Raw genomic sequence first — 15876 nt, forward strand, 5'->3', positions numbered from 1 at the left:
TCCAATAGCATATTAAAAAGATTATTCACCACAACCAAGTGAATTTATCCCTGGGTTGCAAGGGTGGTTCAACATCCGCAAATCAACCAATGTGATTCACTACGTTAATAAAAGAAAAGACAAGAACCATATGATCCTCTCAATAGATCCAGAAAAAGCACTGGACAAAGCATAGCATCCTTTCTTGATTAAAACTCTCCATAGTGTAGGGATAGAGGGAACATACCTCAATATCATGAAAGCCATATATGAAAAACCCACAGCAAATAATCATTTTCAACAGGGAAAAAAACAGAGCTTTTCCCCGAAGGTCAGGAACATGACAGGAATGTCCACTCTCACCACCACTGTTGTTCGACACTGTACTACAAGTCCAAGCCTCAGCAATCAGACAACAAAAAGAAATAAAAGGCATCCAAATCAGCAAAGTAGTCAAACACTCACTCTTCCCAGATGACATGATATTCTAAGTGGAAAACCCAAAAGATTCCACCCTCAAATTGCTAAAACTCATACAGGAATTCACCAAAGTGGCAGAATGTGAAATCAATTGCATTTCTACATACTAACAATGAGAAAGAAAAAAAGAGAAATTAAGGAATCAAACCCACTTACAATTACACCAAAAACCATAAGATACCTAGGGATAAACCTAACCAAAGAGGCAAAGGATCTCTGAAAATTACAGAACACTCATGAAAGAAATTGAGAAAGACACAAAATGAAAAAAATGTTCCACATTCATGGATTGGAAGAACAAATTACTAAAATGTCCACGTTACCTAGAGCAATCTATACATTTAATGCAATCCCTATCAAAATACCATCAACATTTTTCACAGAACTGGAACAAATAACCCTAAAATGTGTACCAGAAAAGACCCCAAATAACCAAAGGAATACTGAAAAAGAAAACCAAAGCTGGTGGCATCACAATGCCAGACTTCAAGCTCTATTATAAAGCGGTGATCATTAAGACAGTATGGTACTTGATGACACACAGATCAATGGATCAGAATACAGAACCCAGAAATGGACGCTCAACCTTATGCCAACTAATCATCGACAAAATAGGAAAGAAATCCAATGGAAAAAAAGATAATCTTTTCAACAAATGGTGTTGGGAAAATGGGACAGCCACATACAGAAGAATGAAATTGGACTATTTTCTTACATCATACACAAAGATAAACTCAAAATGGATGAAAGACCTACACGTTGAGACAGGAATCCATCAAAATCCTAGAGGAGAACACAGGCAGCAGCCTCTGTGACCTCGGCTGCAGTAACTTCTTGCCAAACACATCTCCAAAAAGAAAACAAAGGCAAGAATGAATTACTGGGACTTCATCAAGATAAAAAGTTTCTGCACAGCAAAGGAAACAGTTGATAAAACCAAAAGACAACCAACAGAACAGGAGAAGATATTTGTAAATGATATATCAGATAAAGGGCTAGTATCCAAAATCTATAAAGAACTTATCAAACTCGACACCCAAAGAATAATCCAATCAAGAAATGGGCAGAAGACATAAACAGACATTTCTCCAAAGGCCCACACATGGCAAACAGACACATGAAAAGATGCTCATCACTCGGTATCAGAGACATCAAATCAAAACCATAATGAGATACCACCTCACGCTGGTCAGAATGGCTAAAATTAACAAGTCAGGAAACGACAGCTATCAGAAAGGATATGGAGAAAGGGGAACCCTCTTACACTGTTGGTAGGAATGCAAGCTGGTACAGTCACTCTGTAAAACAATATGGGGGTTCCTCAAAAATAGAGCTACCCTATGATCCAGTAATTGCACTACTAGGTATTTACCCCATAGATACAAATGTAGTGATCCAAAGGGGCACCTGCACCCCAATGTTTATAGCAGCAATGTCCACAATAGCCAAACTATGGAAAGAGCCCAGATGTCCACTGATAAATGAATGGAAAAAGAAGATGTGATACACACACACAAATGGAATATTATTCAGCCATCAAAAAAAAAAGAAATCTTGCCATTTACAACGAGGTGGATAGAACTAGAGGGTATCATACTAAGTGAAATAAATCAGAGAAAGACAATTTTCACACAATTTCACTCATATGTGGAGTTTAGGAAACAAAATACAGGAGCAGAGGAGAAGGGAGGAAAAAATACAAAGAAATCAGAGAGAAGGAGACAAACCATTAGAGACTCTTAATCATAGGAAACAAACCGAGGGTCACTGGAGGTGTTGGGGGGATGGGGTAATTGGGTATGGGCAATGAGGGCACATGATGTAATGAGCACTGGGTGTTATATACACCTGATGAATCAGCTGATGAATCGCTTCACTCTACCTCTAAAACTAACAATACACTATATGTTAATTGAATTTAAATTAAAAAATAAAAACAAAAGATAAGATTTGTGAGAGAAAGAGAGTGTAAGCAAGTGCATGAGCATGCTCAAGCCACCACATGTGTGCAGGGGAGAGGGGCAGAAGGAGGAGAGAGTCTTAAGTAGATTTCATGCTGTGTGTGGAGCCCAAGGCAGGGGGGGACATTAGGACCCTGAGATCACAACCTGAGCCAAAACCAAGAGTCAGACACTTAATGAACTGTGCCACCCAGGTATACCTAAATTTTCATTTTTAAAGTTGAGTACTGTATTTCTGGAAAGCAACAGAGGCACTTCTGATCAGATGTGGGTCTTAAAATAACTCTATGAATAAATTTAAGCTCCCCAAGTAGCATAAATCCAACAACATATCTTACAGGAAATTCTCCTATATATTATAGAATACTTCTTACAAACAAAAGAATTATTTGTGAAAGCTCCTCTACAGGATACGGTCTTTACTGAACACCGTGGGACTCATCGATGCTGATTCACATAGATGCAGTTCAGTAATTTTCACTGCTGTATGGTATCTGATTTTATGAATTTATTCTGTAGATGGACTGTGTGACTGCCTAAAGTTTCAAAAAGCCTGCTCAAACATTCTGGGACAAATCTCCTGGTGCACACGTGTAAGTTTCACGAGTTACAGGTGCATCTGAGGTACCGCGCTCATCTCAGAATGGCTCAATAGGACTTGGGGTAATCAGACCTCCCCCAGCCTCTGACTTCAAGTAGCCTCATCTATTTACTATGTAATAAGTACCATGCCAGCATTATCAGAGGAAATATGTGCCACACCAGCATTATCAGAGGAAAGCCTCAGATGCAACGCTCTAGAGACAGTCCCAGGAGGAGAACTGTTGGAGAGAGATCTCAACCTCAACACCTGCATAATGCCAGTTTGCGTTTTCTAATGCGATTGTGGCCATAAGGCCACATATTCCATGTGTAAACATTTTGCTGGTTTTAAATATATTTAAGCAAGCTGGTTGAAGGTTTGGGGTTGACATGTAACACATAACTTTTCCAATTTCGAATATAGGAAACAGGCCCCTTGATCGAGTTTTTGCATAGAACATCTGATTTCCAGAAACTGAAGTTAAGTGAGAGATGATGATTTTATTTTGTTTATAATTTCTATATTTATATTCATGAATGAAACTAGACTTCAATGTCACTTTCTCATACTTCCCTTGTTGGGTTTCAGTATCAAAGCTCCCCTAATCTCATAAAATAAGCTCGTCATAGTTTCCACTTTTTTCATTTACTGCCAGAATTTGTCTAACACTGAAATGGTAGATTCCAGAAGTTTAATAGTAATCTAACTCTGCGGGTCATTGCTTCCTTAGCAGAATTTTTAATCACTAACACAATTTATTTAATGACCTTAATACTACTTAGGATTAGAACTGCTTCTAAAATTGATTTTGGGAAAAATTTCTAGGATTTTTGCATTTCATCTAACTTTTCAAGTTTGTCAGAATTGTTTATAAACTCTTAAGCTTCTCAATCTCTGCAATAACTGGTTATATTCCCTTTTTTTATTCTCTTCAATTCTTAAAATTGTTTCGTGATCAATATCACCAGAGACTTAGCTACTGTATTAGTCTTCTCTAAGACCTTTTCACTTTGGGGGCACTTTAGTGCCCCCAAAGTGCTGGCGCTGTTGGGAGAGCATGTAACTCTTGATCTTGGGGTGTGAGTTCAAGCCCCATGGTAGGCATAGAGATTACTAAAAAATAAATAAAACTTTAAAAACCCAGAATACTTCACTTTGTTTAGCTTCTACTGTAATTTTATATTCTATTTCATTTACTTATCTTTATCATCTTTCATTCTTTAAGGTTTATTCTGTTCTCTTTCCAAATACTTGTTAGATTAGCTCACTCTCCATCTTTTTCCTCTATAAAACGTCCCTCTAAGTCCCTCTAAGTGACTTGAGAAAATTCAACAGTTCATATGTATATTTTAAATTTTCAATGCTTTTCCTTCTTTGAATCATAAATACTCATAATATTTTTTACTTCCAAACATATGGAATTTTCAAAATTGTTTTCTCTTACTTACAGCTTCATTTGCAGTGAGATCAGAGAATATTCTGTATGACTTCATTTATATGAAACTTGGTGAGGATTGCTTTATGCCTCAGTATATGGTCAATGTTTATGTGTTCCAAATATGCTTCAATATTTGTCGGGAGAGTAGTCTGCATTTGTCCATCCAATCAACTTTGTTAATCACATTATTTAAATTTCGTATATCCATACTTATTTTATCTGTTTTTTTCCTCTCAATTAAGAGGAATATATTAAAACTCTCCCATTTTGATTATGGATTTATTGTTTTTTTTCCTTATAATTTTTGTCTTTCATATGTATCTTCTCCTACATTGTCTTTCCCTCATTTTCTAGAATGTTTCTTTTTTTAAAGATTTTATTTATTTATTTGAGACAGAGAGAGCATGCACAAGGACAGTCCTAAGTGGGGAGAAGGATCAGAGAGAGGGAGAAGGAGGCTCCCCGCTCAGCAGAGGCTTGATCCCAGGATCTGAAGATGATGACCTGCGCCAAAGGCAGATGCTTAACAAACTGAGCCACTCAGGTGCCCCCATAATGTTTATTAGTTAAGTTGATCCATATGAAACTCTAACTTTCCAGATCAAAATTAGTCTAATACTGGTAATTTCATTTGGTTCAACCTCAGGATCTTCTGTAATACTCTCTACTAACTCATCTTTCATATTTTCCACTTTCTTACCTCAGAGATCCCTTCTAAGTGACTTCTACAACACTATATTCTTTCTTCGTTTGTATGTAAGTGCTATTGAAGCACACCCTTTGGGTTTTTAATGTGACTTTCTAAAGTCGTGTTTGATAAAGTCTTATTCCTTACTCATTTTTCCATCTTTTATCTCTATAAAAGCTTTCAAAAACTTTTCATATACCTATTTAATAGTCTGCAATATCTCACATCCTTAGTCTGCAGAAACACTAAGGGGCCTAGGTTTATCCGGTTCCCTCCATGTAGAAGCTGTGTTTGTTTCTGTTGGGTGTCAAGGAACAGTCACCCGTGATCCTTCACTTTTACTTCAGTGGTTCCTCGATTGTGCAGGAAGTAGAAATTGGAGCCCCACACTGAAAGGAGGCCAAGGCGATAGTAACAAATCCAGAAAGAGGACTGCATTTATTCTAAGCTGTTCTGAAGGCAGAGAAGTTTTCATGTCGCCTCCTTTTGCAGACAGGTAGCTTTTCTTTTCTACTCTAACCTTTCACTGAGGGATGCAGCCACTTCAGAGATCCAAGAGCTCTGTGCAGAAGTCTCAGATCCAGTTCCCCACAAAGTCTCCTTTCTCCATAAATCTTGAAAGCTTTTATTTTAGTATTTTACCCCAGCTTCTATGGGTTGTGTTTTTTTTTTTCTTTTTTCTTTTTTTTAAGCTACTCTGATTTCAGTTCCCTGTTCTTTTTTTTTTGTTTTTCTTCTTCTTCTCCTTCTCCTTCTCCTTCTTCCTTTTTTCCCCCCTTTAGGGTCTCCCTTAGTTTTTGTGAACCCAATGCATTAAATAATTTTTAAAAAATCTATCCAGCATTTAACTGTTCTGTAGCTACAAGGCTTTTCAAAGTACCTGATCTGCCTTACAATCAGAAACTTACATTCCCCCTTTTCAGTAACTTCTAAGAGAAACACTAATGTCTAACTTTCATCACATGTACTACTCTCCTCTGTGTAACTGCTACAGCTTCACTAATTTAGGTAAGTGATAACTAAAGTCAGTCTAAATTAATTAAAAGTCAGAATCACAGAAATGTTTTCAGAAAGAAGTTTGATTGACATCAATAGCACAGAGTATTTGATCTTAGCTAATAAAGCTTTCAGTACATGTACCGACTACTTTTAATTACCGGTCACTTTTATTCATTATGCACTCTTTATGTAGTGCTAGAAAATAATTTGTTCTTCTAAGAGAGGTGATGATGACATCTGAAACATTTACATTTATTTGTTAAGCAAATTAATGACTTTAGGCAACAGATGCAAATTCAAAACATTATACCTAGATGAACCAAATATTTACTTATGACTTGAGAATAAAAGTCACAAAGTCTCTTAGCCTAACTAAACTTAGGCTTAGTTTAGAGAAATTACCAAAATGTAATTTAGGGAGTTTTATAATCAACTACTAAATTAAATTTCAGATATCCTTTAAAACATTTTAATGTAATCCCAAATGTAATTCCTTACAAAACAGCATTTGGAGCACCTGGGTGGCTCAATTGGTAGAGCCACTGCCTTCAGCTCAGGTCATGATACCAGGATCCTGGGATGGAGCCTTGCACTGGATGCCCTGCTCAGCGGGGAGTATGCTTCTCCCTCTGTCCTTCCCCCCTGCTCATCTCTCTCTCTCTCAAATAAATAAAAATCTAAACAAAACAAAATACTAACATTTAACATCACAAAAAGATATTCTTCCCACAAGTTTAAGATGAGCTAATTCTTTACCTCTCCAGCACTTGCACATTCCTTGGCTCTTCTGTGAAGTGCAGCCCATGTATCTTCATACCTAAAATATGCAAAAATAATTCAAAATGCAAACCACACATTAAAAAAAAATACCATCTAAAGATTAACTTGGAACATCCTCTGGTGCCTTAAGAGAAAGACAACTCAAATATAATGGGGACACATCGCAAGGACACAGAAGAAACCTGAAGGGGTTCCCAGTGGCTCAACCTGGGACAATCTGAGCAACAAATAATGGTAGTGACAGGGTTATAACTCGGGATAAAACAAACATCCATAAGCTCACAGCGATTTAAATAAACAACTGAACAAACAAATGGAGGGAGAGGAGAAATTCTCCTGTAGTAGAATTCCAATTAATTATTGCAAAAAAAAAAAATGACAAACATAAAAAATCACCACTTGGTAAGCACAACAATAATTGTTTCAGGCAAGAATTCTAATGGTTGCTAAAATTAGTGAGAGAAATGATGAAGAGAAACAGCATATTTATTACACAGTTTGGAAGTATCTTCCCACAAGATACCCATAAATTAAAAGGGGAGACAGTATAACAGTGTAGAAATGCAGCAGACACTTCCCTCCACGTGATCCACAGTAATGAAACATATAAATATGTGTCTGAGAAGGACACAATATTGCCCTTCTGGTATTCTTGGGGGAAAAAAACACTGACTTGAATTTAATCATGAAAAAATAGCACATAAATCCAAACTGAGGGGCATTTTGCAAGATAATAGTACTCTTCAAAAGTGTTGAGGTTATGAAAAACAAAGACTCAGGAACTGTTCTAGATTAATGGAGATGAAGGCAGTACAGTGGCTAAATATAACCTATGATTTTGCACTGAATTCTGGTCCCAGGAAATAAAGGCATTAGTGGGAAAGCTGATGAAATCTGAATGAAGTCTGTAGGTTACGGAGCAGTTTTTGAAATCTCACTTCTGAACAATCAGTGAATCAAAGAAGAAATTAAACAGGAAATTTAAAAAAGTAAAAATAAAAATAAAAATAAATAAACAGGAAAAAAATGTATCTTGATACAAATGAAAATGGAAATACAACATACCAAAACTTTTAGAATACAGTTTTAAAAAGGAAGTTCAAAAAAAATGCCTACATTAAGAATAAAGATCCAAAATAAACAACCTTTACAAAACTAGAAAAAGAAAACCTGAGGTCAAAGTTAGCAGAAGAAAGGAAATACTAAAGATTGGAGAAGAAATAAATGAAACAGAGAATAGGAAAACAACAGAAAAGATTAACCAAACTAAGAGCTGATTCTTTGAAGATAAACATGATTGACAAAACTTTAGCTAGACTAATCACAGAAAAAAAGAGGACCCAAATCAGAAAATTGTAAATGAAAAAGGAGACATTATAATTGACACCACAAAAAATACAAAAGGCCATAAAAGGCTACCATAACAACTATACACCAACAAACTGGACAACTAGAAGAAATGGAAAAATTCTTAGAAACATTTAGACTACCAAAATGGAATTAGGAAGAAACAGAAAAATCTGAATAGCAATTACTAGTAAGGAGATTGAATCAATAATAAAAAAATCTCCCAATGAAGGAAAGCCCAGGATGAGATGGCTTCACTGGTGAATTTTACTAAACATTTCAAGAAGAATTGTAACACCAATCCTTCTCAAACTCTTTCAAAAAATTGAAGGGAAAGGAATACTCCCAAACTCATTTTAGGAGGCTAGCAGTACCCTAAAAATCAAAGCCAGAAAAGGACAGTATCAGAAAAGAAAACTAAAGGTCAATATTCCTGATGAATACGGATACATAAACTCTCAATAAAATACTAGCAAGTTGAACTCAGCACATTAAAAGAATGATTCACCATGATCAAGTGGGCTTTATATCTGGGATGAAAGGATTTGCAGGTTCAGCACCTGCAAATCAATGTGATACACCACATTAATAGAAAGACAAAAAAAAACATATGATCATCTCCATAGATGCAGAAAAGCCATCTGACAAAATTCAACATCTGCTCATGATAAAAAAATCTTAACAAATTAGGTACAAATGGAACATAACTCAGCATAATAAAAGCCTTACTATATAAACTTACAGCTAACACCATACTCAATGGGGAAAGGCTGAAAGTTTTCCTGGTGTCCAATCTGACCACTCCTATTCAACATAGTACCAGAAGTCCTTGCCAGCACAATTAGACAAGAAAATGAAATAAAAGGCATCAGAAATGGAAAGGAAGAAGTAGAATTGTCTTTACTTACAGATGACATAATTTTATACATAGAAAATCCTAAAGACTCTGCCAAAAAAAAAAAAAAAAAAAAAAAAAAACGTTGGAACTAATCAAAAGCAATAAAGTTGCAGGATACAAAATTAACATACAAAAATCAGTAACATTTCTATAAAGTAACAATAAATTATCCAAAAAACAAAACGATCCCATTTACAATAGCATCAAAAACAGTAAGATAGTCGGGAATCACTTTAATCAAGGGGAAAGATCTCTACTCTGAAAGCTGTAAGACAATGATATAAGAAATCAAAGACGAAAATAAATGGAAAGGTATCCCACGTTCATGGACTAGAAGAATATTGTTAAAAATATTGTTAAAATGTCAATACTACCAAAAACTATCCATAGATTCAACACAATCCCTATCAAGATTCCAGAGGCTTTTTTTTTTAAACAGAAGTATAAATAGCCATCCAGAGACCCACAAATAGCCCACAAATAGCCAAAGTAATCCTAAGAAACAAGAACAAAGAGTGAAGCATCACATTTCCTGATCTCATGCTACACTATAGAGATACAATAATCAGAACAGTATGGGACTGGCATAAAAGCAAATAGATCAATGAAACAGAACAGAAAGTCCAGAAATAACCCCAAGCATATGTGGTCAACTAATATTTGATAAGGGAGTCAAGAATACTCAATGGAAAAGATAATCTCTTCAATAAAAGGTCCTGGGAAAAGGGATATTCACATGCAAAATAATGGAACTATACCCCTTTCTTACACCTCTCACAAAAATTAAGTCCAAATGGATTAAGACTTAAATGTAAGACCTGAAACAATGAAACTCCTAGAAGAAAACATAGATAAAAAGTTCCATGACATGGATCTTGGCAATGATTTTTTGGATATGACACCTAAAGAAAAAGCAACAAAAAGTAGTAGGACTACATCAAATTAAAAAGCTTCTGTAGCACAAAAGAAATAGCAAAATGAACAAACAGCCTACAGAATGGGAAAAAATATTTGCAAACCATTTATCTGACAAAAGGTTAATATCCAAAATATATAGGGAACATATATACCTCAATACCAAAAAAACTCCCAAATAATCCAATTTTTAAAATGTGAAAGATACCTCACTAGATATTTTCCCAAAGATACATGAATGGCTAACAGGTATATGAAAAAATGCTCAACATCACTAATTATCATGGAAATACAAATCAAAACTACAATGAACGACCACCTCCAACTTGTTAGATTGGCAATCATCAAAAAGATATAACAAAGGCTGGTGAGTTGAGAAAAAGGAATCCTCAGTGCACTGCTGGTGGGACTATAAACAGGTATAGCCACTATGGAAAACAGAGTGGAGAATCCAGCAATCCCACTTCTAGGTCTTTATTCAACAGAAAAAAAATACTAACTCAAAAAGATATCTGCACCCTGATGTTTATAGCAGCATTATTTACAATAGTCAAGACATGGAAACCACCTAGGTATCCACTAATGAATGAATGGTGTATAGATATATAACATACACAATGGAATATTATTCAACCATAAATAATGAGGAAATCTTGCCATTTGTGACAATATGGATGGACTCTAAGGGTATTATGCTAGGTGAAATACATCAGAAAGAGAAAGATAAATACCTGTGTGATCTCACTTTTATGTGGAATAAAAAAAAAATATCCAAACTCAGAAAAAGAGATCAGATTTGTGGTCATCAAAGGTAAAGAGTAGAGGGAGAGGGTGCTAGAGGAAGGTGGTGAAAAGGTATAAACTCCCAGATCAGTACTTGGAATGTATTGTACAACATGATGACTATAGTAACATTGCTGTATGACATACATGAAAGCTGTTAAGAATTATCATCACAGGAAGAAATATTTGTTTTTGCTCTGTTTTATCTCTATGAGATGATAGATGCTAATTTAGCTTATTGTGATAATTTCACAACACATGTAAATCAAGCAACTATACAGTACATTTTAAACTTATACCATGACATATCTCGATTATATCTCGATAAAACTGGTAAAACATTAAAAAAAAAAAAAAAAAAAACCCTCAAAACCTCCCTGGGGCAGCCCAGGTGGCTCAGCAGTTTAGCACCGCCTTTGGCCCAGGGCGTGATCCTGAGACCCGGGATCGAGTCCCATGTCAGGCTCCCTGCATGGAGCCTGTGTCTCTGCCTCTGCCCCTCTCTCTCTCTCTCTCTCTCTCTCTCTCTCTCTCTCTCCCCCTCCCTGTGTCTCTCATGAATGAATAAAAATCTTTAAAACAAACAAACAAACAAAAAACCTCCCCAAAAGAAAAGCCTGGATCCTGATGGCTTCACTGATGGATTCTGCCAAACATTAAAAACAACAACAACAACAACAACAACAACAACAACCATCTCAAACTCTTCCAAAAAACTGAAGAGGAAGGAATACTCCCTAATTCATTCTAGGCCAGCACTGCCCTGATACATAAGCCAAAGACACTACAAGAAACTACAAATCAATATCCTTTATGAACACTCATGTAAATATCCTCAATAAAATACTAGCAAACTGAATTCAGCAGCATATTGAAAGGATTATATACCATGACCTATTGGGATTTTTTTCCTACAATTCAATATTGGTTTTAGATATGAAAACCAATCAATGTAATATGCCACATTAACAAAATGAAGGGGAAAAATATATAATTTCAAATGATGCTGAAAAAGCATAACAAAAGTCAACACACTCTTATGATAAAAATTCAAAAAACAAGGAATAAAAGGAAATTATGTTGGGATGCCTGGGTGGCTCAGTGGTTTAGCACCTGCCTTCGGCCCAGGGCGTGATCCCGAGGTCCTGGGATTGAGTCCCACATCAGGCTCCCTGCTTGGAGCCTGCTTCTCCCTCTGTCTATGCCTCTGCCTCTCTCTCTGTGTCTCTCATGAATAAATAAAATCTTTTTTTAAAAAAAGGAAATGATGTCAACATAATAAAAACTACATATGAAAAACCCACAGCCAACATCATACTTCTCTAAGAATCAGAAACAAGACAAAGATGCCTGCTTTTGCTAATTCTATTCAACACAGTACTAGAAGATCTAGCCAGAGCAATTAGGCAAAATTCCAATGGCATTTTTTGTAGAAGAAAAATCTATCCTAAAATTCATATGGAAATCTCAAGAGACCCTGAATAGCCAAAACCACCCTGATAAAAACAAAGTTGGAGGACTCAGACTTTCTGATTTTAAAACTTACTAAAAAGCTATCATAATCAAAACAGTGTGCTATTGTAATAAAAGCAGATATATGGACCAATGAAATAGCCCAAGAATAAATACTCACATACATGGTCAAATAATTTTCAACAAGGGTGCCAAGACCATGCAATGGGGAAAGGATAGTCAACAACAACAAAAAATTACCCTATCCAAAAATGGGCAAAGGACTTCTTTCTAAAAAAGATATATAAAAGTAAATGCAAAGATGCTCACCACCATCAGTAATGAAGGAAATACAAATCAAAACCACAATGAGATACTACTTCAAATCAGTTAGAATGGCTATTAAAAAAAAAAAAGTCCTTTTGGTGAGGATATGGATAAATGGGAATTGCCACGCACTGTTGGTGGGAATGTAAAATGGTGTGGCTGCTCTGTAAAATACTACAGGGGTTCTTCAAAAAATTAAAAATATAATGATCATATCATCCAGCAATTCTGAGTACATATCCAAAAAATTTGAAAGGAGAGTCCTGAAGAGAGATTTGCACACTCATGTTCACAGTAGCATCACTCACAAAAGCCAAAAGGTGGAAGCAACCTAAGCATTCACTGATAGATGAAAGGATGAGGAAAATGTGGTAGATAGTTATAATGGAACATTCATCAGCCTTAAAAAGAAAATTCTGACATATGCTTGGACAGAAAAGTTTACATTAGAATTTAAAAAAGTATGCTAAGTGAAACAAGCCAGTCACAAAAAGACAAATATTATCTGAGTTCACTTATATGCGGCACCTAGACTAATCAAATTCACAGAAAGAGAAAATGAAATGATGTTCACCAGAGGTAGGGAAGAAGTTGTTAATAGGTACAGAGTTTCATTTTCGCAAGATGAAAAGTTTTGGAGATTGAATGCATAACAACGTGAATGTATTTAACACTACTAAATTGCACTTAAAAATGGTTAAGATGGTAAATTTGATGTTATCGGTATTTTATCACAATTTTTAACAATTAAAAAAATTATAATATAGAGATCTGGTATTTGAAACGGTCTTTCCTCCACTTGCTATTAGTTCCAAAAAGTAAAAACAGTTTTTCAAGGCAATGAATGGACATACTATGGACATCTTCCTATGGTTGTAAATTTTCATGTCAAGCCCCACAAGGCATCCTGTCTCAAAAAACTACCATACGTGAAAGTCTACACATCTAATATAAATCTTTCAATGAAGTTCATTCAACTAAATCACTAGATTTAAGAGATAAAATGTAAACAGTACACCACCGATTTTTACTATATACCTTCTTTCATGTTCACTTATGCTCTTCACTCAACAAAACCAAGCAGGAAATTGGTATCAAATTAAGTACTTTCCATTACAAACAAGAAAAAATATCTCTAGATTTAGCAACCATAAAAAGAAATCCAGTAAAGAGCTAAAAAATAAAAAGTAAAATGTAGGCATAGGTGACTTTGTCATCATAAATGCAGCTCAGGAGAATGAACATATTATTAACTTCAGAAGCACATATAACATATACTTAAACTATATATTTTTATAACAGCTATATTGAGGTAATTCACACCCTTTTAAAGTGTACAATTCAGCAGTTTTTAGTACACTCACAGAGTTGGACAACTATCGCTACTATCTAATTCCAAATCATTTCCATCACCCCAAACAGAAACCCATACCCATTCCCCTCTCAATCCTTGGCAACCACTAATCTGTCTCTAGGGACTTGCCTATTCTGGACATTTCACGTAAAAGGAATCATGTAGTACATAACCTTTGTGTTGGTTTTTAGGTTTCATCTACATAGAGAACAGTATGTCCCAGCACTCTGTTCCTTTCCGCCGCTAAAATATATGCTCATTGGTAGATGAATATTTGTGTTGTTTCCGCTTTTTTGGCCATTGTGAATAATTCTGCTTTATAGATAAACTGCTGTGCACATTTGTGCATAAGTTTCTATGTGGACATAAGTTTTCAATACTCTTGGTGTGAAACTGCCAGGTCACATGGTCTATGTTTAATTTTTTAAGAAACTATCAAACTGTTTTCCACAGCAGCTGCACCATTTTACATTCCTACCAGCAGTGTGCAAAAGGCTCTATTTCTCCCCGTCCTCAACAATGCTTGTTATTTCTGTCTTTTTGATCACTGCCATGCTAGTGGGTGTGAAGTGGTATCTCAATTGTGGTCTTGATTAGCATCCACAAATGGTGAACATCTTTTCATCTGACTATTGGCTATTTATATCTTCTTTAGAGAAATATCTATTCAAATCCTTTGCCTATTCTTCATTGGGTTGTCTTTCTATTGTTGAGTTATAGAAGTTCTTTATATATTTTAGATTCAAGTCCCTCAGCAGGTAAATGATTTGCAAATATTTTCTCCTATTCTGTGGATTGCTGTTTCACTTTCTTGATGGGTTCTATGAAAGACAGAGGTTTTTAATTTTGATAAAGTCCAATTTATCTATTTTTTCTTTTGTTTCTTATGCTTTTGGTGCCATATGTAAGAAAATCATGTATTTTAATATTGATCTGCATGCCAATAGGAGGGGAGTAGAGAAAAAACAGTATAAAATTAAAAATCAAAGAGAATTCAAAGACTTAAATCCAAAATCAATTTTCTTGCAACAGAAAAACCATAAACATAAATACACGTAATAAAGTATTGACTAGCAAATACAAGAGTGATCAATCTGCTCAAAGTCTGAATATGAACAGCCTTTGCATTCATCAATGAAATGTAAAAACCCCTCAGGAAAATGAAGAAGTTAATCATTTCTAGTCACTATGTTTAGGTAAAATTTAGTTGTTTTAAAGTTTCTATCTAAAAAAGTATAAAATATTTTTAGACAATAGTCAGAAGTATAATTTTTTATTTAAATGCAAACATTTACCTGCTAAGTAATTCTAGACCAGCAGAGTACTTTGGCAAACATGGAACAGTCCTGCCAAAAAACAAAAACAGAAACTTATTTTATTAAAATTGCTTCCAATTTAGGCCAACTTAAAAAAAAAATACATATGAGAATTTTGACACCATCAGTTGTAATGTGGAATTCTTTTAAGTTACTAATGAGAATTTACCTAAACTTTTAGAGAAATGTCTTATTTTATTTCACAACGAAAATACTGCAAACTACTGTCATCCATCATTCTGCCTTATAGATTATCTTTAGCACTTAATACGATGAATACCTTGATAAAATGCTAGATAATAAGAATTGTTTTTAAAAACTCATAATCCTGGGCAGCCCTGGTGGCCCAGCAGTTTAGCGCAGCCGCGCCGCCTTCAGCTGGGGGTGTGATCCTGGAGAGACCCAGAATCGAGTCCCACATAGGGCTCCCTACATGAGGCCTGCTTCTCCCTCTACCTGTGTCTCTGCCTTTCTCTCTCTCTCTCTCTGTGTCTGTCATGAATAAATAAATAAAATATGTTTAAAAAAAAACTCATAATCTCTAGGCTTAAAGTGAAATTTGGCCGTGCTTTACTT

General features: G+C 35.3%; 1 protein-coding gene across 3 annotated transcripts in view; it reads right to left on the reverse strand.

Moving 5' to 3' along the window:
• Positions 1–15876, reverse strand: part of DTNBP1 (dystrobrevin binding protein 1) — a 125757-nt gene that overhangs the window by 99230 nt on the left and 10651 nt on the right. For 2 of the 3 annotated variants that reach the window (XM_025444039.3, XM_049106037.1), the window contains exons 3-4: positions 15280–15330; positions 6885–6945 (exon numbers count right to left, since the gene is read on the reverse strand). In XM_025444039.3, the coding sequence (XP_025299824.1) occupies positions 6885–6945; positions 15280–15330 (112 nt within the window). The remainder of the gene's footprint in view (positions 1–6884; positions 6946–15279; positions 15331–15876) is intronic. The other variant, XM_025444043.3, reaches the window with a different exon arrangement.

This window comes from Canis lupus, chromosome 35 (genome assembly GCF_003254725.2).
Source record: "Canis lupus dingo isolate Sandy chromosome 35, ASM325472v2, whole genome shotgun sequence".
Lineage (NCBI taxonomy): Eukaryota > Metazoa > Chordata > Mammalia > Carnivora > Canidae > Canis > Canis lupus.